The sequence below is a fragment of the Trachurus japonicus genome, chromosome 11, assembly GCF_045865225.1.
Source record: "Trachurus japonicus isolate A0001 chromosome 11, Traja_1.0".
Lineage (NCBI taxonomy): Eukaryota > Metazoa > Chordata > Actinopteri > Carangiformes > Carangidae > Trachurus > Trachurus japonicus.
In genome coordinates, this window is record NC_140917.1 from 10,744,545 (window position 1) to 10,771,170 (window position 26,626).

General features: G+C 40.0%; 3 protein-coding genes across 4 annotated transcripts; 2 read left to right on the top strand and 1 right to left on the bottom strand.

Moving 5' to 3' along the window:
• Nucleotides 1-552: 552 nt before the first annotated feature.
• Nucleotides 553-5,247, top strand: igldcp (Ig-like domain-containing protein). Its single transcript, XM_085790944.1, has 7 exons — nucleotides 553-717; nucleotides 2,026-2,069; nucleotides 3,049-3,420; nucleotides 3,519-3,609; nucleotides 4,380-4,558; nucleotides 4,714-4,767; nucleotides 4,892-5,247. The coding sequence occupies exons 1-7, from the start codon at nucleotides 686-688 to the stop codon at nucleotides 4,975-4,977; spliced, it is 858 nt and encodes a 285-aa protein (XP_085647070.1). The 5' UTR covers nucleotides 553-685; the 3' UTR covers nucleotides 4,978-5,247.
• A 1,336-nt stretch (nucleotides 5,248-6,583) lies between these two features.
• Nucleotides 6,584-21,420, bottom strand: vps52 (VPS52 subunit of GARP complex). 2 transcript variants are annotated; one of them, XM_085790942.1, is made up of 20 exons: nucleotides 21,301-21,420; nucleotides 20,555-20,636; nucleotides 20,323-20,375; nucleotides 19,686-19,761; nucleotides 19,212-19,279; nucleotides 18,790-18,965; nucleotides 18,549-18,699; nucleotides 17,785-17,885; nucleotides 17,478-17,610; nucleotides 17,278-17,335; nucleotides 16,230-16,363; nucleotides 14,904-15,059; nucleotides 13,374-13,492; nucleotides 13,124-13,247; nucleotides 12,904-12,999; nucleotides 11,988-12,095; nucleotides 11,776-11,841; nucleotides 11,524-11,635; nucleotides 10,028-10,146; nucleotides 6,584-8,644 (listed from the first exon to the last, which is right to left on the bottom strand). In XM_085790942.1, the coding sequence occupies exons 1-20, from the start codon at nucleotides 21,394-21,396 to the stop codon at nucleotides 8,498-8,500; spliced, it is 2,175 nt and encodes a 724-aa protein (XP_085647068.1). In that variant the 5' UTR covers nucleotides 21,397-21,420; the 3' UTR covers nucleotides 6,584-8,497. The 2 variants fall into 2 exon arrangements, with proteins under 2 accessions (XP_085647068.1, XP_085647069.1); XM_085790943.1 differs by having other exon boundaries at nucleotides 6,829-8,644; nucleotides 20,555-20,633.
• Nucleotides 21,421-21,714: 294 nt separating this feature from the next.
• Nucleotides 21,715-25,659, top strand: rps18 (ribosomal protein S18). The gene is made up of 6 exons (XM_085790945.1): nucleotides 21,715-21,743; nucleotides 22,705-22,803; nucleotides 23,001-23,087; nucleotides 23,855-23,956; nucleotides 25,247-25,338; nucleotides 25,536-25,659. The coding sequence occupies exons 1-6, from the start codon at nucleotides 21,741-21,743 to the stop codon at nucleotides 25,609-25,611; spliced, it is 459 nt and encodes a 152-aa protein (XP_085647071.1). The 5' UTR covers nucleotides 21,715-21,740; the 3' UTR covers nucleotides 25,612-25,659.
• The last annotated feature ends 967 nt before the right edge of the window (nucleotides 25,660-26,626 follow it).

Below are 26,626 nucleotides of genomic sequence, written 5' to 3' on the forward strand. Positions count from 1 at the left end.
ATTTCAAAATAAAAGCACCGTAAAAAGCCACTAGGTGTTTACACACCAGAAAACCCCCCTGGGTGGTTTATTTTATTCCATTTTATTTCTTCAGAACAAACTTGGCCAAATAAACCAAACCGCAGAGCAGAGGCAGGAAAACATCCGCGATCTTGTTTTGTTCAAACATTTGTATAAAAGATACACATATGCTATGAATTAAATAAAATATAAAATAAAAATTAACAACAACAACAACAACAACAACAACAACAAAAGATAAATATACAATATATAATGTGAATAAATATCTTATTTATAATAATATCTAATATTTATATTGTATTTTTAGGTGACAAAAAAGAAAGAAGAGGCAATAGGTCACTTAACAAATAGAACTAACAGTCTTTAGCTTTGTGTTGTTCCATTGACATTATCACTTAATCAATAATTAATTAATTCAATGATCAACTACCGGTACTTATTTTTAGTAACGGTATATTCGACAGCATTAGAGCGACCGTATATATAAGGTTTGGGAGCGTTGGGAGGTGCTTTTATTTTGTCCGTCACATCCAGGAAGTCGAAACTGATAAATGCTGCTCTCTGCGCAGTGTAAACACACACACTCACTCCACACACTCACAGCACCGGTGCAGCTGAGGAGGAGAAGAGGGCTGAGCTAAGTTTCCAAACAGTGGACATCATGAGATCAGTGATTATCCGGCACTGGCACTGGTAAGAAAAGTTACACTTTAATTTGAAATTCAAACACTCTGTCGTTGTTGTTTTTTTGAACTGTTTTGTGTGTTTGTGTGTTTTGAAGTCACTTGTAGCCTACATGCAGGATGAACAGAATGAGCTTGTTTAATGCAACGCCTCGCAGGCTGCAGGTGTGCATTTACCTGCAAAAAAAATGTAGAAACAGCATCAATAAAAGTCGTTTTTTGTTGATTTGCACTACTGCACGGTCCGTTTGCCTGCGCGTGCATTGCTGACCAGCTGTGAGCGAGCAGCCGCGCTCGCGCCACGCCTCATCTTTCGTTTGATAGGAACTCTCCAAAGGAAACGAAACTTAGGCATCATCCATATGTTAGCCAACCAATTCTCCGTCGGTATCGATTCTCCCAGACTCAGTGACACCATAAACCATGGACCACTGCAGTATTTTTTACTTCATACTGCTTCATATAAAATCTTGAAATATGAAATTAATTTGTAGTTGTTAAGCAGATTGACATTTTATTGGCATAATATCATAAGATTTTATGATTAAAGCCTCAAAACGGTGCAATATCTTAATTATACTGCTGTTTTTTCAGTCTATATTAAATACATGTAATTAGGTCGACTGACAGTGGATTTTTAAAGGATAATAAAACAACAATAGTTCAGAGGTGGAAAAAGCCAATTAATCAATATAGACAGAAATAATTTCCTATTCTAAATAAACAATAATAATAAACTATTTTTTCCTATCAGTTTCTTGCAGATTAATTGCTGATAGTGTATTCTAGTTTATATATATGTCTTATACTTACATATTAGAAGTATATATTATATTAAAATGTCCACTAATGACAAATAAAGACTTATCTGATCTCATCTGATCTTTTACTAACATGTCTTCCCTGTCCATTAAGGTATTTTCTTTAGGAAATTCTTATATAACTTAATAATAATAACTTTAATAACTTTAAACAGAGAAAAAAAAATAAAAAATGACCTTTGATCAATGATCAAAATCAAGTACAAAAAATATAGCCGAGTAAACATTTGATGTTTAACAAATCATTTTGGCTGTATTGCGAAAAATGTAATGTATGATTCTACATATTATAAGTGTGTGTGTGTGTTTGAATGACCTTCTGATGAATAACGTGAAAACATGTTAATCAGTGTCTTCTCTCCGTGGCGTTGTCGTTATGAAACCTTGTGTTCTGCTGTGCCATCTGTTAATCTGAATTAGTGATAATCAGATTTCTGCTGAGAAGAATCAAAAACTCAAAGAGTGACTGTCGCTTCTTCTTCTCATGTTTCTTCCAGGTTATTCATCCACCTCCAATGTTTCCTGATTGGCAGTTTAGTTGGTGAGTAATGATGAGCGTCTGGTGATTATTTCTGCCCCTGGTGCCTGGTTATTAGCTAACCTGTGGTTTAAAGTGTCAATCAGGTTTTTATGTCATCTGAAACCTCTGTGAGAAGCTGCGGCTTAACGGCCTGCGATGTGCAGAAATCACCTAAATGCCCAAAAAAGGTCATCAGATCTGAGGGTTAACTGAAGTCAAAGCTTGTACCGTTCACAACCAAACACGGTTTTACATTGTTAGAAGTCAGAGTTGTTATTATTATTGTTAAAAATGATCTTTTACATCATAACATCCACTTATTTATAAATCCAGGTCAATATTTGATCATTTTGTTCAGGACTTTCCTGTAGGGATTGTGTTTTATTTTATAAACTTATAAAAATCTTAATATGAACTCTAAAATTGCAGTAGTAGTACCTCATTGTACAACATATTCCCAACATCCAAGCAGTCCAGGACATTTCCCTTTATCTCCATTAGGGGTGTGCCAAAAAATCACATAAGAATTGCAGTTCTCATTTAATACGAGTCAGAATCGATATAAAATGTCCCAGAATCGAATGAAACAAATCTGCTGGCTGTCGGCCTCCATTTCCTTAGAATTTAAAAGGCAGCATGTTTAAATGCACTATTTTTTTTTTTTAAAGAGGCTTTTAATTTTGTTACTTAAGCAATGTGTGATATTGCTTTTATGCAACAGTTTCAACAATTTCATCTAAGCATGGATGAATGCTTAAAACTCAATAAATGTGAAAAAGACACTTTAGTCATTCTGTCTTGCAAAGCAGACTGGAGCAGATCATGAGGATCCTTTGCACACCGATAAACTGAAGCAGAAAACATTATGAATCAAATCGCTTTGAATCGAAAATCGATTTTGAATCGAATCGTAGCCCCAAACATCAGAATCGAATCGAATCGTGAGATAGTAAAAGCTTCCCACCCCTAATCTCCATCCTCAATGCCTCTCTCCTTCCAGACTCCTCTTCCCTGTCCCTCGCCACCAAAGTCCAGTCCGTCACCTCCATGGTGGGGGACCAGGCGGTCCTTCCCTGCAGCTGTAAGCCGCAGCGGGGGGAGCAGGGGGAGGGGCCGTCTGCCTGCTACATCCAGTGGACCGTTCTGGCCGACGTCGTGCTCGAGCAGCACGGGTCGGAGAAGTGGCAGGCGGAGGAGTTCAAAGGCAGGGTGGAGGTTCCCGAGGAGAGCCTGGGGACGGGGAACTGCTCTCTGATCATCAGAGACGTTCAGATCGGAGACACGGGGAGATACGAGAGCTTCATGGTGGTGGACGGAGAGCAGTCCACAAAAACCAAGGTCTTCATTCAGAGTGTCAAGCTGATTGTGTTCGGTTAGTTTGGTTGTTTTCTTTTTTTCATTTTGTTCCCGCTCCTCTATCGATGTTTATTGTCATTAACTTCTCATTAACTCTTTTGTTTCCTTTCTCAGACCATAAATCCCGTCAGTCTCGTGCTCCAGGTGAAGACCTGGTTCTGGATCTCCACACTACGCACTCCGTGAGGGTCATCTTCCACAGAAAGTGAGTTGCATTTTTGTTTTCAAAATAAAATGAAAAAACTGGAATCACTACTTTTGCATTAAACATCTCGTCATTTGTCCTTTCTCACTTCGCCCCGTCTCTTGTCTCGGCTCCCACACAGATGCCGATCTGTTAACAGAAAGCGGCCCACTCCTTAAAAAAAAAAAATATTGCTTATGTCAAACTGGAATAGATTAAAAGCTGCTGGTGAAGTTCTGACTCATTCAGTGACCTCTGCTTACAAAACAGAGGCCTTGATGACAAGATTATGTGGGCTTTGGTGGAGAAAAGAAAAGGAACAATCGTTTTAAGGGGCGGGACTTTCTCATGGAAGCTTCACATTCACAGTTTATTGTACGGTGGATACCTGTGGTACCCAGAGGATGAGCCAGTTTGTTTGATCTTAATTAAAGCCGTTTCCCTTTACTCTCAGTTCAGTTTTACATGCCTAAAATTTTGCTAAGATCAGTCCTGCTCCCCAGAGGATGAACCCTTGCTATTTAGGACACTCCCTTTAACATCGTCAACTTGTACCTGTGATCTCTGATTTCTATTAATTGTGCAGTAGCTAATGGATTAATATATTTTTATGTTCCCTTGAAGATTTTTTTTTTTTTAATCTATTTCGTGAGCTTCAACCTAAGTTCTTCTTTACACAGACCAACTGTAAGATTTGATGAACCTAGTTTTGACTGGCGAGCCCCCTACAAATGTATTATTTTTGATTGGTCCACCACATTCATATTGGTGTGTGTGTTTGTGCTCGACAGAAGCAGCTCAGAGTCGTCGGTCATGTGGATGAGGGAGGATAAGAACAGTCCACGTCTGGAGAAACATCCGCAGAAAGAACAGCTGACCATCAAGAACTTAAGTCGCTCGGACGAGGGGACGTACAAAGTGTTGGATGAACAGGGCCTCGTCGTCAGCACCGTGCAACTCTTTGTGGAAGGTCAGCAGCTTTCTTTACCTTCATCATCATCATCATAGAAGCTGATTGCACAAAATAAAGTGTTTCTACACTGTGACTGTTAGCTCTCACCTCTGTCAGGTTTTGTACGTTGAATTAAGATTTGCATATTAATCGGTGTGACTCCTCGTCCACAGACGGCTCCACAGCTCTCAAAGTCCTGCAGTCTATGGAAGAGGAAACATTAACAGGTGAGAAAAATGAGACATGTGTTCTTGCAAATGAAAAAAAATTGAAAAAAAAAGGTTTTGTAAGAGTGAAAGGTGTGACCCGGAGTAACCCTGCGATGTCTCCACCCTCTGATGTCTCTTTTAGGTGACGCTGCCAAAAACTCTTGTTCAGAAATTCTTCTCTTCTTGTCCTGTCTTGTAACGAGTTTGCGATTTTTTCATCTGCTCTGAGACAACTTCTGCAACAACAGCAACACTGGGCACTTTAACAACATATGGAACAATTTAAATATTTATTATGATGTTTTTGAACTGTTGACTGAAAAACCTGAAACGGTTTGTTTCCATGTTAGTGTGTCTGTGTGTGTAAGATATGAGTTAAAGTGAGCCTGTCAAGTTATTTACATTTGTGATAAATTCAATGTTGCACACTGAAAAACTGTGACTTCTTTTCTATACAACACGTTTCACCCTGAAGCTGCTTCAGCTGCAGGTTTGCTTTAGCGAACAAAGAAATATGGGTCACATGACCAATTATCAATCTTCAATTTGCTGTTGTTTAAAATGTTCCATACAACCTGTTGGGGTTTATTTCTCCATAACAACCTCCGAACTAGCCTCGTAAACCAGCCTCTCCCGGAAATGCATTTATTTCCGGGAGAGGCTGGTTTACGAGGCTACGAACTGTACATTATCCCTTACATACACATATATATGTATATATATGTGTATATATATATATATATGAAAAAAATATATATGAAAAAAATGTTATACAAAATTAATTTTTTCAAAAAAAACAAAACATGTTTAAAATCATAAAACATAAGAAATATATTGCATACAGTTACAAAAACATGGCATTGTTGATGTTACAAGAATTAAAGAAAAATGTAATAATTCTTGTAACTATATGTAATATTTACAATACCATGTTTTTGTATAAATGCAATTTAATGTAATATGTTTTTGGAAAACGTAGCATTGTGTAATTTGTTTAAATGTAAATTGTAATTTTGTTCAATATTGATGTGTTTTTTGAAGTGAAATGTAGTTTTTAAAGACCAGCAAAAGATTGATCAACAGCCAACAGTGACGTACCATATAATATATCAGTTACTGTTTTCTAAATTTGCGGAGTGAACCTGAACGTAAGGTTGAAGAAGTCACAGCCGTGGAGGCTCAGTGTGTGGTATTGGTTCATTTAGGAGGAGGAGTTCTGTTCAGCCCAGTTCAGTCAGTGCTTTGGTTTGATTATTATTGTCTCATAATACCTGTTTTGACTATGATCTAATTTGCATTGTTGGCTCACTTCAAACAACGATCCTTCAACGTGCTTTTACATGCGCACACAAAGCTTGTTTGTATCAGAAAGTGACAATCACAGTCTTTCTCAGTTGGTTTGGGAAGTTAGTGAAAATGGAATAACATGTTCTGTGCCGGTTATTTCCAGTCTTAGTTGATTTGACTTTATGAAAATTGAATACAAATCAAAATATGTGTCAGCCAACTTTTGGATTATTCATCAAGACAAACAAGAAAATTGAGCCTGATTTTACAAAAACCGTGAAGAACATTTTTGTCACAATTTTTTTTTTAAAGCTCAAGAGACTAAAATATTCTTATCTAAAGAAAAAGGTCTTCATTAATAGCTGAATCGAGAAGAAGAGAAAGTGCATGTTGCTATTGTAGTTTGTTGTATTGTCTCATACTGTGGTGGAAGAAGTAGTCGTATCATTTACATGATTTACAACACTATGATTCAAAATTCTTTACTACATTTAGAGCCCAAGTATTAAAGGCAGTATGGCATCTGTTATCTAATCTAATATCTTTTCATATTGTATTTGATTATTATTAGTGTTGTGAGCAGCATTTTACTGTCATAGCTGATCAGTTGATAAACAGAAAATGAACATAAGACTATTTTGATTCTTGTATTCAAATTGATGGATTTGATTAATGATTATTTTTCATTGAGATGTCTGGTTTCCTCATGAATCTGCTGCTTTTTTCTCTTATACCAAAAGTCTTTGTGTGTTTTCAAGTTTAGTAACCAATTAAATCAAGGAAGGAAGGAATCAAGGAAAAGAAATTAGTTTCAACCCTAATTTACAAAATATTTTCATATTGTGCAAATAAAATGTTAATCTGTAAATGTAAAAAAGGAATTTGACAAAAGAACAGTATTGATCCCTACAAAGCAGCATCAAATTTAAAGACTAGCTACATGAATGAATAAATAACAGAACAATTATTCAGATCAATCAGTAATGTAAACAGTCAATCTGAAAATTTGATCTATGATGTGATATTTTGTAGTTAATATTTTTTTTTGCTGTGATTTGTTGAGTGTGTGTGTAAATGTCCCTGTATGTGACTGTACTTCTTTCCAACTAAACTTTCAGGACATTGATTAATAAAAGACGCAAACACATCCATGTTGTATTTCAACGACTCCGTGTTAAACTGCACAGTCTGTTTTTACGCTGGAATGACACAGACAGACGGATAGATTCGCACACAACTAGAAGCAACACGATGATGAGCTCTGTACAGCTACTGGAGATAAATGAGCAAAAAAAGGCACACGACAACTTCAGGTCGCACTTCCTTTTCCTTTTGTCATCAAATCTCATCTGACGACCCAACGGTAGGCAGAGCAGAGCGCCAGCGTTTACAGTAAAACCACTGTTAAAAACACATCAGCCACACTGTTGCCCTGGGTGACATACACGCACAAACATACCATCCTGCTGCCCCATATATTAACTACAGCACCAAATTATATTAATCCGCCACTGGAAATACGTAGTTCCTCATAAATGCACCATTTCCTCTGAACCGCTTTTGATCTGAGATTTGATGACAAGAGGAAAAACACAAGAGCATCTTCAACGATCAGTCTGAAGCTGCAACACATGGACAGAAAAAAAGACAGTTTTTCAAGTAACGTGTTCATGAGAGCTCGTCTCTCACTAATGCAGTGTTATAAATTAAATCTTTTTTTACAAATGAATGATTCATGTTACTGGAGTAAAAAGCCAGACTATACAACTTTAGAAGAAAAAAACACACACCCTCAAAGTTCATATTTTCACAATAAAAGTCCAAATTTGCATCCATCTTACTTACCTCTGTCTGCACTCTAATCAGTAGTTTCAAGATAAATAATAATTTTCATCATTAAAGAGGAAATTAATTATTCTTTTGTTTCTTTTCAGCTTCTGATTTCAAATTTGTACGTTTAGCTTCATGTGCGTCATGTACAGTAGAGGTTTGGTCATGAGTTCAGTTTCTTGCACATTGTTAAGTTTTGTTGTTGACTGTAAAGAAACCACAGGGTCACACACACACCCTTGATCACTTGAAGTCGCTTGTTTGCTGACACTTTGTGTGTGTGGCTTTTAGCCGATGAAGGCCTGACGACTGAAATGTGCTAAACCGAGTGACAAGCGGTTGAGGTTCTTTACAGTCAAGAATGACAATAAATTCAAATTGACAAAAACAAAACACTTCCTCTCTCTGGTTTTGTCTCCTCTGTCCTCGCTGATCTGTCACATCACTCGTTCTTTACCTGGAAGGAAAGCGGAGGGAGGGCGTCTCATCCAGCTTTTTTTTTTTTAATGCTTTCCAAAATTCTACAGAAAACACCAGACTCTGCGTGGTTTTCATGTGTCATGCTTCGTGTTTCTGGTTTGTCGAAGAAGCAAAGTTCTCGGGGGCCGAGACGAGACCCGACCCATCCCGTTTAGAAGTTGGGTTTGTGCTTCTTGACCTCGACCATGAGGTGGTGCAGGTTGATGAGCTCGGAGCGGACCGCCAGGCTGCGGAACGTGGGCTGGTTGAGGATCTTGTGGAAGCCGTGGTAGTACTGGATCAGCTGGGTCAGGGCGCCCTGCAGCAGCGACAGGAAGTGATGGTTTAGCACTTTACCGGCATGTTACTTCCTCTGACACAAACACTAACAGGATGATGAATATGAAACTGATTAGGTTTTCTTTTTAAAGGAAATCCCCCAAAATCCAGGTCACCGTCATCATTTAGTGACAGCGTTCCCACGTGTCCTGGAAAATCTGGAAAATGGTTGACCACTTTTCCAGTCATGGAAAATTAGAAAAAAGTCAAAAGTCCTGGAAAAGCTTGACTTGTCCTGGAAAGGTATTTATCACATCATGACATCAGCTACCAGAGCTCTATTTGACTTTTAATTAAGGATTTATTTTCTTAAGAAGTGCCTATAGAGAGCCTAAGCGGAAGCAGGAAGTAACGGTCGCCATGGGACCTCAACTCGGAAAAAGTCTCCATGTAAGTGAACGGGAGTCAAAGTTTTATTTCGTGATCCGATTGAATTGTGCCATAAGAAAAAAATATGTCCTCTATCTGTTTAAAACATCACGTTTCACGCCGAGAAATCAGCAGTTTGTTGTAAAACTATTGTAAAATAAAATTCTGAAGAATCCGTAACCAGAAAGACTACAGGTCGCGTAGGTGACGTCACACACCAAATGCCGCCCTTTCCCGTGTCAGTTGGTGCCGTAGAGCGTCGTCACACAAAATACATTCTTCCGTTGCCGTTTTACGATAAACTGTTGATTTCTCGGCATGAAACGCAATGTTTTAAAGAGGTAGAGGTCATATTTGTTTCTCATAGCACAATTCAATCGGATCACGAAATAAAACTTTGACTCCCGTTCACTTACATGGAGACTTTTTCCGAGTTGAGGTCCCATGGCGCCGTTACTTCCTGCTTCCGCTTAGCCACCTATTGAGAGAAAACTGGAGACTTTGAGTTGATACGTGTTTCCAATATTGGAATTTGAGCATGAGGGTTTTCTCTCCCGCAGCCACAGGCTCCTCTGCTGAGTGACAAATAGAGAAGCAGCAGAGAGCTGTAGTGGGCATGGTTTAAAAACAAATGTCATCATTTCTAAGCATGAAAGAGATTATTACATAAATTAGAGCCATAAACCGCACATCTTTATATCAGACTTGTGGGGGTGAGAGAGGAACAAACATAGAAACAATCAGGTACAAAATAAAGTACAAACTGTGGAAAAGAACACTTCTCCAAAGCATGAATGGGGCGGGGGATGTATTAGTGTAATGACATCTGGAAAATGATTTCAAGAGAAGAGTGGGTTCTTTATGTACCAGTATATAAAGCCTGAAACTGTCTATCGCAGGGAAACTAGAAAGCCTGTGGACAGCTGCGTTTGAACAGAGAAACAAAACTGTGGTGTTTCGGATTTGCCTAGACACCTGTCCTCTGTCGTCTCACCTGTATGATGCTGGTTCCATTTTTGAAGTTGGTGAAAGACCTCATGACATCCTGACTCATCGACTCCACCGACTGTTTCCACGTGCCGGAAAACCCACGGACCAGCTGAGTGATGCGAGCTGCCGAGGGGAGGGAGGGGCACAGAGTGAGATGGACACTTCATTATCTCTGTTTGTTGTTGTGTCAACATGACATGACACAGTGTTTTCCTCTCCTACCGTGCAGTTTCACTTCAGACTAAATATGCACATTGTGGTGGATATATGATCAGACTGAGAAGAAAAAGGAAGTGGGACGCTGAGGGCGGCGACTGCGGGGGAGATATGTGAAGCCTCAGACTGACGGAGAAACAAAACTAACACAGCTGATGGATAGTGTATACTATGAAAGCTGCTGATTAACCTGTGAAACGAAACTCAACCTTGCAGCGAAACAAGTCCACAGCTCCTCTGTCAGGATGTAGATAACTGAAACCTATAGTGAAGGGTCTGTAGCGGCCACAGGACCCGTTTCCTTCCCCTGAGTCTCCATTTAAAGACTCTAGTAATTTTCTTAATCCCAAACAATCCTCCACTGTTCTTTAAATGTTTATTGTTAATTCCATTTAAAGGTCCCATATTGCATAAAATGTAAATGTCCATGTCTCTATTGATTATAAATCACTGCAAAAACTCAAAATCTTACCAAGAATATTTGTCTTATTTTTAGTCAAAATGTCTCATTTCTAGTCAAAACTAATCTACTTATACTTAAAATAAGACTCATCACATTAAAAAGTAGCTTGTTTTTAGACACGTTTTACTTCTTTCAAGCATATTTTCACTTGAAATAAGAAGGAGTCTTATTTTAAGTGTAAGAGAAATGCACACAGCCTGAATTCAGCAACTGAGCCTTAAAATGTGCAGTCAGGGGGCGTCGTTTAGCTCAGTGGGTAGAGGATGGGCCCCATATGCAGAGGCTTTAGTCCTTGCTGCAGTGACCCCCGTTTGATTCCATCGGTGCCCCCCTTTGCTGCATGTCGTTCCCCCTGTCTCTGTCTCCCCATTTCCTGTCTCTCTACAGCTGTCCTGTCGATAAAAGGCCTAAAAGCCCCAAAAATAGAAAAAGAAAAAATAGAAAAGAAAAAGAAAAAAAGACTTCCTGTAACTTTGTGATGTCATAACAAAGCAGTCACTACTCTCCGCCCTGTCATCATCCTTGCAGGATTTGGTTTCTCTAAATATGTTAACCAGAAATCTGCGTTGTCTCATCACTCAGAAAACTGTCAGCCAATCAGAAGAGAGACTCAAGGCCTCCTCTCCTCTGATTGGCTGACAGCGATCACCACAGCTCCAGAGAGAAGCTGAGAGAGAAGATTTAAAACTATGCTGAAATGGTTTAGGATTCTTTATACCATATTTATATTTTCCTATGTGTAACCCTTATAAAATACAGGAGAAATATAAAATATCTATCACAGAAACCAGAAAATATTACATGACATAAACTTCTCTCACCTTCCTCATTCTTCAATCGGTCGAGCTGCCCTTTCTCCATCAGTGCCTCGGCCTCCTTCACAAAAGCAATCATCCCTCCGAAGGGTGGAGACAGAATCTCCTCGATAAACTCCTGAAGAGGGAGAACAAGAATCTTTATTATTGAAGTATGTATTTCCTTTGGTACTTTTTAAAAATCTGTTTCATAACGTACAGTTTAAGTGCAAACGTGTCAAAATAAAAGCCCTGAGGCAACAGTGTGATGTGGTTTACCTGAGTTCTGGCCAGAAGCAGCTGTTGGAAACCTTCCACCTCTTTACTGTCGTCTGCTGCCCTCTCCTGGACAAACAGGGAAACAAAACAAACAACCGTTTCGCCCGAGTAAGAGCAGGGTAGTGAGGTCAAAGATTTCCACCCAACAACAACAACAGGAGTCTGGTTACAGTTTCTGTCCCGGACACAGACAGGCCGGTGTTGACTCTCACCATGAGGACGCCGAGCAACATGTCGTAGTTGTTGATGAGGAAGATGAGCTGGTCTCTCCTGGAGGGAAACTCCGCCGCCATCTTCAGCACAAAGTTTTCCACCTCAACCTGAATTTAAATGTTCACAGGGATTAAGACGCTGCACAACATATTTGAATATGTTAGTCTGGTCAATTGAAAGCAGCAGATATGTGATTTAAAACTTTTTATTTATGTGGAATTCTTAACAAAAGAGAAAAGCTTGTATTGTTGTCAATTCAGTATTAAAGTTAGTTAAAGGGATTGTTCAACATTTTGGCAAATTGGCCCATTGCCATAATCCCTATAGTCATAGCAGTAGGTTTGTTACCTTTATTTGTCGGTGCAAGCTATTTTCAGGACGGCGGAGCAGAACCGCAAGCTGCTCAGAGCTACGCTACGGAGGCTCATGGGATTTCTTGGTTTCCCTCATAAAACTCATTAAATAACAAGTTGGTGACCTGCACATTCACCACGCTATGAGATGATAACAGAACGTTACGAGACAGAGTGTTTTAGAGGTAAATGCAGAGTCTGCTTGCTGAGAAACTGCCCCTGACAGGAACTTGCATCAGCGGTTTTGCATGAATTTACCTCTAAAACAACTCTGTCTCGTAACGTTCTGTTATTCTCTCATAGCCTGGTGAATGTGCAGGTCACAACTTGTCCACCAGAGCGTTTTGGAGTTGTTGGATTGTGTATTAGATGAGTTTGATGAGGGAAACCAAGAAATCCCATTAGCCTCCGTAGCGTAGCTCTGAGCAGCTTGCGGCTCTGCTCCACTGTTCTAAAAATAGCTTGCACCGACAATTAAACCCCTAAAACTATAGGGATTATGGCAATGGGCCAATTTGCCAAAATGTTGAACTATCCCTTTAAGATTAGGGGTGTGTGTTACCTGCAGCTGTCCAAGCAGAGCATTAGTCCTCTCGTTGGGAAACGTCTGATTGATGCTGACGATGGCTGAGGAGAACTCTGCATAACGACGGGTGATCTGAAAAACCAACACACACATCTCGGTCATGGACGTACACACCGCTCTAAGAGGATCATCTATGCGTCTGTGTGTGTGTGTGTTTGTCCTCCATATACATATAGATGTGAGTGTGTGGACCTACGTAGTGCGGTCTGGTGTCCAGCACTCCCAGTTTCTGAGGGTCTGTGTTGCGGATACTGTGGATGTTCATCTCCAGGATCAGTTCGAACCTCGGCCACAGCAGCTCCAGCACGGCCTCCCAGTACCTGAGGAGGACACACACACACACACGACGGCTCATATCAGTCTTTATCTGTGCAGCAGCTACAGGACGAATGAGCTTCACGCTGGCCACAAACAAGAGGAGGTGAACGTGATGACGGGACACTGACTTGTCGAGAGCAGGGATGTTCCTCTTGGCCGTGATGGCTCTGAACCTGAGGATGATGTGGATGCAGAGGAAGATGGCGATGCTGTCGTAGCAGTCGGACACGTACGTGGACATGCTCTTCTGCAGGGACACACACACAAACACACAATATTATTGAAGATACAATGCATTTACCGTAACTGCTTCTGAAACATCCTGACAAAGTGTTCAGCTTTACAGCTCTAAACAGTAAATGCATCAGTCCTGACATAATTTCCTGTTGATAGACACTCTGCTTTTTTTGCTTTTCTTTTCTTTTTCTTTTTCTATTGGTTGATTTGTTTTAGTGATTTTGTATTGAGGGAGAGGATTTTATATAAGCCCTTTGGGCTTCTTTTCCTCTCCTGCACAATTATTTGTCTTTGGATTATTAAATAAAATTCTTGTTTTATCATTGTGCATATGAATAAAATAAATAAATAAAAAATAATACACTCATACAGAATATATCATAGAGTAGAATAAAGCACCAAATGTGTGGTCAGACTCTTTATCATGTTGAGGTTTTAACTAATCAGATATTTCCTTATTCCTGAGATTGTACTAGGCTGACTGTGGTGCATTTGTGTCTGTCAGGAAATGAGTCAAGGGGCCATTTAGCAGAATAGTGCATTAAAGGGATAGTTCACCCAAAATTCAAATTTCACTCCGCACAGCAGTATTTGTCCATATAATGGTTGTGAATGGTGCTCACTTTTCTTCGTCTAAAAAGACACACCAAAAAACATCCAAATACCTCCATACTGCTCGTCTGTAATGTCCCTCTTGTGTTGAAGCCCCCACATGAGAAATTGTTCCGCCGGTTAGTGCAAATCACGCGAGATTTGCACTGACACAGGAAGAGCAGTGAACTGAGACACTGGGAGCTTCCGCTACAAACAAGCTTAAACATAGACTTATTTAATTTTTTTCGGAACAATTTCTCATGTCGGGGCTTCAATACAAGAGGGACATTACAGACGAGCAGTATGGAGGTATTTGGATGTTTTTTGGTGTGTCTTTTTGGACGAAGAAAAGTGAGCACCATTCACAACCATTATATGGACAAATACTGCTGCGCGGACCCCCCCGTAACTCAGAGAAGGCACGGAGGACTCTGAAACTTCTCACAGCTCTTAGTCGACATGAGGGTGAGTAGATAATAAAAAAATAAATTTGAATTTTGGGTGAACTATCCCTTTAAGTTCTTCGCATTCAAGAAGATGGTACTTACCTGATTTTAGGAGTTGTATTTAATTTATTTTTAACTTACCTTTATTATTATTTCAGAAAAAGTCTTAAACACAGTTGTATTTAGCTGATAAACTACTGCCTCACCCTGTTTTTATTTAATTTTTATAACACGTGTCCATGTGCTGCCTTCACTGTCCTACTCTTGCTTTGTGATTTGAGTTAATTACAGTTTTGCTTCTCTCACTCTTTGCCTATACCAGAGTAATGATAACCTCTTTAAATCACAGCACTGAGAGTAGAAAAGACGTCTGGTTCCTACCAGGAACATGCTGAGGGTTTTTCCCATGATGCTGTTGAAGAGGTCGAGGGCCGAGTTTCCTGCCACCATGAAGAAGTCGGACAGGAAGAGGAATTCCCTGCAGCCGTTGTCCAGCAGCGCGTAGTGTTGACTGCGAAACAGTGTCTCGTAGGGATACTGCAGGAAACACAGACAAATACAGTCAATATAATGAATTACATAATGATTTTGATATCCATTTCTGCAAAAACTACATTGGTTCACAATATAAAAAAGTTTCTTTAAAATGTGTCACAAAAGACCACAAGATGTCAGTGCAGCTCTTTGACATGTAACCTGCTCCCAACATGTACATGTTGAACCAGAGCTCCTGCATGTGTGTGTGTGTGTATAATAGATTTCAGCCTGAACACGCAAACACAACCCTATTCTGTTATTTTGTTCTTCTCTGTCAAGCAGATGAACAGAAGAATGCACTTGTATAAATCTGCTTTCAATTCTTGGCTTCAGCGCTTTCACCAACTCTACGGTTTTATAGATTTTATGGTTTTGCCTTGTGAATTGTCTTTTATTGCTTTGCCCTGTCTTGCAGTGTGCACAGCAGTTTGTAAGTCTGTTAACTTTTTGTTTTTTAAATCAACATATTCTATAATAATTGTTGTGACGTATATCATGAACTCCAGGGAAAAGCCACAGGTGTTAATAAGATACATGTTATAAATATATACACACATGAATATTATAATTCCTAAAGACATTGTCGTGGAAATGTTGAACCAAGAGAGGAGTTAACAGGATTTCAACATGGTCTTACTACAACTACTTCAAAGACTATGTTACCACTTATTACAAGGAGAAATTTCCACCACAACATTACATTTAATTTTATCATTCATGGTTTTTGCTCCATAAAACTCAGATCTTCTGTTTTTCTTTTAATGCTCCTGATGTTTCCCAAAAGAAACATGTCTCGGTATTTTTTTAATTAATTTCAAGAGCAGTTGTTTTTCATTTGGGACAGTCCTGCCACGTCAGTGCTGTGTTCATTTTAAACTCTCTCTGGTGTGTGAGCCAGGATGGGACTGGGTCAGTGTGAAAGCTGTCAACTTGTGTGAACACTGCTGCGGTTAATTTGTGGTCTGAAAGCGGACGGATTAAAGACACAGGATTTTTATTATAGTAGATTTCTGACTTTGGTCTGATTTAAAAACTGAACTATTCATAAACCATCTCCTGATTAGGAATTCATCATTTTATCAATCTGTAATTTGTGATAAATGATACTAGTGACAGACAAAGCCTCAGAAAGATCATTTAAAGTGTGTGCGACAGTTTGTGACGTCTCACCCTGCTGTCTCCCCTCTGAGCGGTGTGTGGGACCAGGATCGGCCCCTCCAGCTCGACGGGGCTCAGGATGGCCCCCCGCTGGCCCAGAGTGAAGATGGTGTTCCTGCTCTTCAGCGACGGTTTGGAGAAGAAACCTGCAGGAGGGAGGAGGGGGGGGAGGGTGAGGAGGAGGGTTCAAGGAGCCTCACAGGTGAGTTTCAGTTTACGCTGGCGGGAAGTTGGAGCATCACAAGGTCTAATGAGTGACCGCCCCAGGGGTCATGAGGGAGACACATGACTGATCTCTGTGTTCTTATGCTCGGTATGTATGTGAAATGAAGAACATACCAAACATGTACTATATATATATGAACCTACACACACACACACACTCAGATCTCTCATTTAAATTTCTGACAATTACTGTAATTGTCTTCTGGTTCAGTATCAGTGTCTCTTGGAGAAAAATGTAAATGCAGATATTCTTGCTCAACACAACACCTGCATTATGTGGAGGTTGTGACCTCCGTGTGAGGAGAACATCTGTGCAAAGGCAATTAAACTGTGTTGCTATAAATGTTCCATAGGCTTCTTGTCTTTTTTGATCAAACAGGATTTATTTTAATATTGTGAAAGTATCAAGGTCTCAGTCCACAGAGAAATGCACAGCCTGTATTAAGTAAACTTGAGCCTTAAAAACATACAGGACTGTAACTTTGCATTTCAGCCATGCTCCAAGCCCTGCGCACCTGGACCCACCATACAACTCTGCTGCAGAGTATGTGTGGTTTTTTTTTTCAGATTGTTGAAATATGGTATATTTTTATTAAATCACACGGAACATAGTCAGCCAATCAGAGTAGAGACTCAGAGCCCCGCCTCCTCTGATTGACTCACCGATTTGTTGTTACTAGAGGTCCAGAGAGGAGAGGAGATGTTAAACCACGAACCACAAATATATTATAGGTCAAAAAGTGTAAAATATGGGACCTTTTATTCTCTATTGTGTGTGTGTTGCTGATATACGCATTAGTTTCTTAAATGCAAACACACAGATTTTAATGGATACCTTTCTTGGCTGTGTCTTCTACCCCCATCAGGTCGTCTTTATCTGCCACCTCCTCGTACTGCAGACAGGACAGATGTGTGACATGTTACATAACATGTACAGAACCTGTTTATCCTGACAGAGTGTGTGGAGCTCCAGCAGGTGCAGCCCCTCTGACATGTTATGTAAAGGATCATGATCGTGTACATCCATCCACTGACCTGCACTTTGAGCAGCCTGCCGCTGTACGACTTGAAGTAGCTGTAGTAAATTTTGCTCATCGTGTCCACGTACTCGTCCCGGATCTCCTTCGCCACCGTCCTCTCGTTGGCCAAAAGGAACTGATAGAAAAATCTGCAACGAGAGAGTTGATGTTTAAAAGTTTACAGGTTATTAAGCATGTCTATTCATACTAAATGCATCACTAATGACCTATTTCCTAGCAAGTAGAACGCATTCATCAAATCAGTCCACCTTTATTAAAGAAGAGGCGGTAGTGACATCATGTTTATTGCCTCAGATACTGACCTGTATTTCAGCAGAGTGTTCTGTGGGATCTGGTAGTTGGTCATTGGCTTCCTGAAGGAGTAGATCTTCTGGAGAGTGAACTCTCGGATCTTTGACACGGCCTGTCGAAGAAAAAAAACACAAGTCCAGATCCCAACGGTGTGGTGAGTTTAATAGTAATCTGGAAAACAGTGGGCCTAATAATTTCCAGGAGATTGTAGCTAACAGCACATACAAAATAATGAACCCAGATAACTTCACATAAGACCAAACCCATTTAAGTATTAAGATAAATATATTTCCATACAATAGTTTCCATTTTGCATACTTTTCCAGACCTGGAAATGTATAAAATCAAAGTCCATACTTTCCATACGTGTGTAGGAACCCTGTATTGAATTTGACTGTGGGAGGCAGTCCACACCTACAGATATGGTGCAATAAGACCAATAGACTGTGGCAATAACTTGGGGCAAGATGCAATAATCCGGATAGTGCGATAGTTATTTACTCCTGTGCTACTGAACTGTGAATTTAGTCGTACTGTTAGTCTGTAAGTGGTTCCTGTTGTTTGTGTATGTGTGTGTATGGTATTTGGTTGTATGATTGCGAACTGCAGCAAAGCACGGCACTGATTGTCCAGGACAAATTTCCCTACGAGGATAATAACGTTTATTTTGAAAACTTTGAATGTGATTATGACTTTGAATGTGCCTGTAATTATTTTCAAATGAAATAAATACAAAAACTGAACAAGACACCTGTTTTTCCTCCGTACATCTCACCTTGAGTTTGAGGCGGTCCACGATGTCCTGGATGTCGGAGCAGGCCAGCGTCTCTCTGAAGCTCAGCTCTTTGGCAAAGTTGATCTTGTTGTTGAGCTCGTGCAGCTGCTCCAGGAACTCCTGCTCCGTCACGGGGCTGTCCAGGATGGTGCTGTGGCGACACAAGGCTGAGACGTCAGACAAACTCACTTCATGGAGCACATTTGACTACAGCAGCAGAAACAGATGTTGCTTCACTTACGAGATCATGGTTCCGGGCACCACCAGCTCGTCCACCAGCTGGCTGAGGTGGCTGCGCACGGCCTGTCTGTTCTTCAGCCGCACGTTCATGCTGACCGACTGCTGCTGCAGAGTCTGGATCTCACTGCTGATGGAGGACAGGTCGCTCTGGAAGCCGCTCAGCATGCCCTCCATACGCTGAGAAGACAGACGGACAGAAACAAATCTGAAAAGTCTCTGATTGATAGAAGTTCTACCTGATGTTGTGTTTTTAGACACTGTGGCTCTACATGTGGGAAGAAGAGGATGGAGCTCTGTGTTTTGTTCATATGTTAAATAAGAAGGTCTGAGTTCATTCTCTCTGGGGAGGCAGCAAGAGTCAGAGATTGAAAACCTTGAAGACAAGACTTCAGAGAAGATGAAGGAAAGAGTGTCTCCTCTTACCTCCAGTATGGAGTCACAGGCGGTGATCTGGTTGTGCAGGAGAGCGATGTTCTGACTCTCCTTGATGTCTGAGAGACGCCAGGTCAGGAAAATACAATGAATTCAACACAAAAATATATATATATATATCAGTTCTACAGATAAAATGTAAAGATGAGAATATTTAGTGCTATATCTTTTGTATTTTTGACAACTACATTGGTGCACATACTCTTAGATAAAAGGCTAAAATATGCACCTATTGAAAAATAATAGTCATAGTGTCTGTGAAATAGTTTAAAAGCTTTATTTTTTAACTGAAATACATCGGTTTCTCTCTATATGAACAGACTATTCCACCTGTAACAGTATAGATGTCAAAATGTGATTCAAGCGCTCCACTCCTTTTGCCCTTAAAAGGCCAAACCTCATTAAAATAGTTGTAACCGGTGAGTTGTTATGTCACCATGTTCACACTGTGAGCGGGAAGGATACAGTCCTTGATAGAGGCCTGTTCGATCCTCTGCAGCTCCGCCTCCACCTGTTTGGAGTACTGCCTGAGGTCGACGCCCTGGAAACAGACAGGAGAGGGAGACCATCCTCATCATGGTTGCAATGAAGTCACAGGTTGACTTAATCTAATATAGTTTCATTATTTTGTTATAATCCAGGAGGTCAGAATGTTTTCTCTAAAAAAAACTGAACTATTAGACATTGTAAAAGTCTGAATTAAGCTTTGAGCTTAATATAGAGGCTGAAAAACACCACATAAAACATGCAGAGAAAGAACAAAATGCACCCTGTTCACTTTATTTCCTCCTCCGTAATCATCGCTTACTCATGACGAAAAATAACCTCAGTTCAATTAACAGAAACGACTGAGGAGCCAACTTTAAATAACTGAGATTCTTCTGTGTGAACAAACATTATAACCTCTTCACAGTGCAACCACTGACTGAGGTCCTGACAAGCCCCTCACACAATCACAATCATTGCTTTCTATATATATCTATATACTGTATGTATTCAAATTTCATTCACTGCTCATGACGTGTTAAAAATGCTTCTCAGATCAGCTGTCAAATAAATGTAATAAACAGCTCAGTCAAACATTCGCGCCACTGTCACTCACCGTTTTGAGCGCCTCTTTTACGAGGTCATCCTCCAGATTGGCCTGAATGTGAACTGCAGGAGACACAGAGGAACAATGTTCATGACATAACAGACACTCGATGGTAAAAAAATGACAACAGGTCTGTTTCCAAGGGGATGTATGATATAAAAGTTATCAACACTGATTTTGATGATGTAGGGTCACATTTACATCCCATACGCAGACATATGAATGATGCACACTGCCTTACTGTCCACTTCATCCAAGATAAATTCATCAGTAGTGAGGTCCAGTTCTCCCAGGTTCAGGTTTGCCATGTCTCCATCAGTCTTCTGGAGCAAATTCACAAACACACACACACAAACACAGAGAGAGCATGTATTGTTACATTTATATTATAGATATTATTACGTGTTTTCATTGTATTATTATAGAAAGCTTAACTATGACTTCATTCACTTGATTTGTATAGTATTTATTTGATCTATGTCTGATTAACAACTAAAACACATAGTTTCAGTGATAACATATATTCACATTATTGAAGCTGGAGCCAGAGGATCATTGGATTATTTTCTGCTAAATGAATGACCTCAGTGATGATTATAATTGCATTTTATATCGATTTGACTAAGCCATTGGCAGCTAACTGGTCCAATGTGAATGACATGGATGTTGCGACCGGGCGCATTCAGGAAGTCACTCAGCTCAGTGTTTTGACAGGATGCTAACAGCGGCATTAGCTTCAAGCTACATCATTACACCGAATCAACACACACAGACTGTCTTTACTGTGAAGAACAATAATTCACCGCAACTACTGCAGATTAATCGGCGGTTTTCTAAAACTGACGTCTCACTTCATTGATTAAAACCCTGTCGTAAACGTCACCAGGGCAAAGCGGAGCTGAAATTGTCGCATTAAACGCTGGATGTTGTAGTTTTTCTTCCACGCCAGCAACAGCTTTTATAATAAAAGCAACAGACAATTATCACCTCGTCTTGTAAATAAGCCATTGCGATTTCTGTTGGGTTTCCAGCTGTGTTTACATCGAGTCCAGCTCCAACAGCAGCTCCTGTTACCTCCGCCATTGCGGCGAATCTACACCGCTAACGTCCAAGAAAACTACAAACGTACGGTCCCTTCGCGTCGCGTCCCCCGGAAATTGGCGAAGCGTCTTTCCGGTTTGTGAACTGAACGAGATGTTAGAACAAACACATATATTTTTTTAACCGCTAAAAATCTTCATTGAAACGTTTGATATTTATTCTGTCGTGTTTTACGTTTTACAGTAAAAACATGTGTTTGTTTTCGGGAGAAACCGCGAACAACTAGCCGGACGGTGAGGACTGATGGACTGACTTCCGCTCTCGGGCACCGTCAAACTCTCGCGAGATCGTTGCAGCTTCCTCTTCGCACGGAACCTACTTCCAAGATGGTGAGTACACTTTTTATCAACCCGAGATACTCTTGAAATCCGCCGTCATCTTGCTTTAATCTCACGCGTTTTTATATTTTTAGAGCCAAATTGAATGTTATATATATTGTGTTAGCGGATGGCTGGGGAATTATTAGTATATTTTGGCCAGAATGTACGTAAATTCAGACAGATTCGTGTCACCAGTGCAGTGCGGGGCACGGTCTGGTTGCAGCTAATAACTCCGGTTTAAAACCTCTGTTATATTTCAGCGTGTTCAGCCCAAATATCCCATGTGTTGTCCCGGTTTTATGTAGAACCGTTACCGGACAGTACCCGTTATGTTACTGGCTCTACAAACACCTGTAAAACTATTAAACTAGTCAGATATGAACGCTACCTAGCATTAGCACAGTCATCTCAATAGCTCAGCAAGTGCACGTTAAACCGGGTTGCTTACAACGAGTGGTGGCTGTAGTTTTGCAGTTTCTTCAAACCTGTTTAATTAAACAGAGTTTAAGCTTAAAATGAGGCCAAAGAGCCGGGAAAGTTAATGTAGCGGGAGCTAAAAGTTTTAGCTGCAGATGTATTGATGCTATTATGAACTATCTTGTCCCGCTCAAACTATACCTATCTTGCTTCTTTATGAAATAAGTCTGAATGAAGCAGCTACTTAGTTTTTCTGCTGTTATATAAGTAGCTAATATTGTCAAAGCAAATGTCTTTGAACTGATTAAATGGCTCCCTTATTCTGAAGTCTTGGGGATTGGTAAAAGCTGATCTTTAGCCTAAAGCAGTGTATCTATATCACATTGTATCAAGTTAATTCAATAATGCAGTTTAATATGATCTAACATGCACAGTAACATTTCAGTGTTATGTGATGACACAGCAGCTCAAAGCTTTTGTTTAACAATTACCTACATCGGTACTGATTGGTTAATGTGTCCCTGATAACATTTGTATTTCCTGTGGTTTTCAGTCTCTGGTCATCCCTGAGAAGTTCCAGCACATTCTTCGTGTTCTCAACACGAACATCGATGGTAGAAGGAAGATCGCCTTCGCCATCACTGCCATTAAGGTGAGTTGATTACACCATATGATGGTTTTGCAAGGGGCTACTGCTCTTTGTATCTAGACTGCAAGACTTAAACGTGGCCGATATCCGCTTGGCTTGATGTGTCTTAGTAAAGATGTAGCAGGGGGGGTATTTGAAACATGACATGATGTTGTTGTACAGAACATGTGTGTGTAACAGTGACTGTTTTGCTGTTTCAGGGTGTTGGCAGACGTTACGCCCATGTCGTCCTGAGGAAGGCCGACATCGACCTCAACAAGAGGGCTGGAGAGCTGACGGAGGAGGAGGTGAGGAGAAGAGGAGGGAGAGTGTTTACACCACAACATAAAGCTGATGTGGACATGTACAGATTTCAGAAAGTTGTAAAAGTTGTCCAACCACTAGAAATCATCAAGGATGTGGGGAACGGGGTCCACCTGAATGGCTGTTCATTTTCCTGGTCCTGAGTACATGTTTTAAAACTTAGCTTAAAGAAATCAGTATTCATATTCTCTGGTATATTTGGCATCATTTGGTTTCACCTCATTATGCAGATGCAGACTAAACAAATTTAGTCAATTTCTCTCTGGCTGTACAACTGTCACAGATGTTGCGTAGTAAATAAAAAGGGCGTAGTAAATGTTGCTGCATCTTCTCTGTGCAAAGTCTACCAGCTACTTTGTGTTTTTAGATTTTCAGATAATAACCAGAAAGTTTCATGATGGATTCATAAGATTCAAGGACAACATTTTTTTTTGAGAAATTAGGGAAATGCATTGTTACAGTTTACCAAAAGTTGTCTGTGCAGATGATTTTACAGTAGGTTAGGAGGCTACCATAGTTTATGCATCTCATATATGGACAGATGTGGCCTTAAGCTCTTCATACGTCACTAGTTATTTCTTATGTAGGGCCTGATAAAAACCTCTTTGACCTGAACATGAGGTGCTTTAGCTGCAGCCGCTCTTGCAGTGGAAATACTGTTGTGATGAGATAATGCTTCAGAGTTGTAATATTGGTACATTACATTTCCTTCTCAATTAACGTGTGTGTGTGTGTGTGTGTTCGTTCTCAGGTTGAGCGGGTGGTGACCATCATGCAGAATCCTCGCCAGTACAAAATCCCAGACTGGTTCCTCAACAGGCAGAAGGACGTTAAGGATGGCAAATACAGCCAGGTAGGCGGCTCGTCTCTGGGTCTGGGGGTTAGAGGAACAGACATGGTGCATCCTGGGTATAAAGAACTGAAGTGTGACTGGGTTTAGTCAGTTGCTGCATGTTGAGTGCCACTGCTGAATAAACAAACTTTGAATTCACATAATTATTATAAGACGCCTCAAACTCTTAAAGCATCCAGTGAAATGAAAGCCATCTGACATTTTTATGCCATGTGAAGTTGTGTGTTGGTGCGACTCACAGCTGTCAGCTTCACTCTTCAAGCTGTTGATATGAATCAGCAGTTTTCAAAGAGTCTGAAAGAATGCAGTCATTTTATTTTTCTGTCTGCTCTGACAGACGTTTATATCTGTGCACATTTTTCTGGAAACCACATTCCTACAACTTTCTTTGTGCATCTAAACTTGACTTTAGTCCAGTCAGTCTGAGATAAACAGCACCTGCCCGTTTTATGGAGAATCAGAGCTTCTTTTTTTTCCTCATATTTATAAGCTGAGAAATTAAGTTTTTATCGCAAATGTTTAAAGTCCATTTAGTAGCTATTGAGGAGCCTTTGATCAGTTAAATTCAGTAAATACAACCTTTAGAGTTCATTTCCCCAGGCAGAATTTCCAGCTTTGCTACATTGTGTCAGAAACGCACTGAAAAGCAGCTAATAGTGGCTTATGTCTGATACACATATATTGTCTCAGCACGTTGGTGTTAAAGTGACCAAGAAATGTCAGAGGAGGGAAAATGTTGTAGAAACTGTGTCAACGTGACGGTTTCTCCAGCAGAGCAGTAACGTTAATCATGTCTGTGTCAGAGATCCAGTTCAAGATTATTCATTCTTTGCTAATGTTTTAAAAATGGTTTAAACAGCATTTACATCGTCGGGTATTTTTGAAAACGGTATTTACCTCAAATCTAGATTGAGTCTGGCTGCGACCCTCCTTCAATGGGACTATATGTAGCACACAGTTTATCATGTACTAAATCTCTACTGTAAGTTTCCTCTATTAATGAATACTTGTAGCATAATAGGATTTTAATGGTGAAGCTGTTGGATCACTGTCTGTAGCTGCACTTTGAGATGGTTGAGACATTTTGTTTGTGGATTTGTGACACAGCAGATGAGCTACAGGCTTGGAAACTATCAGCGTTTATGAACCAAAGTTTAATTATAATACAGGTCACATGTCAGATGTTCCTGTCTATAGAACAGCAGTTTGTTTGTTCAGCTACACTTCTGTTGTTTCTTGTGTCTGATAATGAAACGACACCGTGCTGACTGTCGTCGTGTTGCGTTTCAGGTCCTTGCCAACGGTCTGGACAACAAACTGAGAGAAGATCTGGAGAGGCTGAAGAAGATCAGGGCTCACCGTGGTCTGAGGCACTTCTGGGGGTAAGAGACCTGATCCAGTCTGAACTGTTTGATTAATTAATTACAAATCCCAACTTTGCCAAAAATGGTTTGCGGTTTACAGAAAGGCGAAGAGGACACAACTGTTTTTCTGAATGTTTCTGTCTGAATCTATTCTGTTGATAAATGTGGCATATTTTTAACTCCAACCTCTCTCTCTCTCTTCTTTCTCCTTCCAGTCTGCGTGTGCGTGGTCAGCACACCAAGACCACCGGCCGTCGTGGTCGCACTGTCGGTGTGTCCAAGAAGAAGTAAACTCCCCTGCTTCCCTTTTGTTTCAATAAAACACCACAGTTCACAAAACGTCTATGTCCCGGTGTCTCGTGTCTCAGCTCAGGTGTGGGGTCAGGGTTCAAGGCTGGAGAGTGTGTGTGTGTAAACATCTTGTTTCATGGATATTGCATTTTGATACAGTTCTGTTAAAGGGTCCTACAGGCATTTACAACATTCATAAGATTAGAGACCTTTATCAGTCCCACAGTTAAGAGATTTGCAGTATTACAGATGTTTTGTTATTATATTAAATAACCCACAGGTTTCAATACGTGCCTTTCTATAAATCCTTGTTGACTAGACAAATTGTAGCTCTTCTGCAAGTTAGAAAGAACAGGGGTTTTGAATAGACTGATGATTAGAGGAGCAGTTTGATGGATTATTACAGACAGGTGTGTCTTCAAATAATTGACTGAAATCCCGGAATGACACCTGACGTCTCGATTATAACAGCCTTTATAGGACAAACTTGGCTTTTTGACAAATGCCAATCAAGAACAGGGAGTGTTTTCATTTCTAGGCAGGGCATGTAATCATCAGTACTTTCAACCTCATCAGTTTAATATGAAGTTATTAACTCATCTATCTTAATTACATCTACATAGATCTTAGCAGCAATTAGCCAAGTGTAATGCAAGATGTAATAATGCTGTTTACTTACAAAGTCTGAGCTTCAGAATGAGACAATATCATTGACTTATGTATACAGCCTTTTATTTTCAATTTTAATTAAATTGTAAAAGATAAAACTGATATCCAAGAAACGTTGGTAAGAGTTATTTACCAACACTGGTTATGAAGCATTTTTTACCTACCACATAATTTCTTTGCAATTTTCTTTTCATTAAAAAAACCAAAAACTCAACATTGCCACCAAATTGTGTTGACCTGTTCTGGAAATATTTAAATGATTAAAAGCTAAATGCAAGCTTTTTATTATGGTATATAGCGACACAGAAAAGTTGCCAATTTTGCAAAAGTTATTCAGAATTGGCCA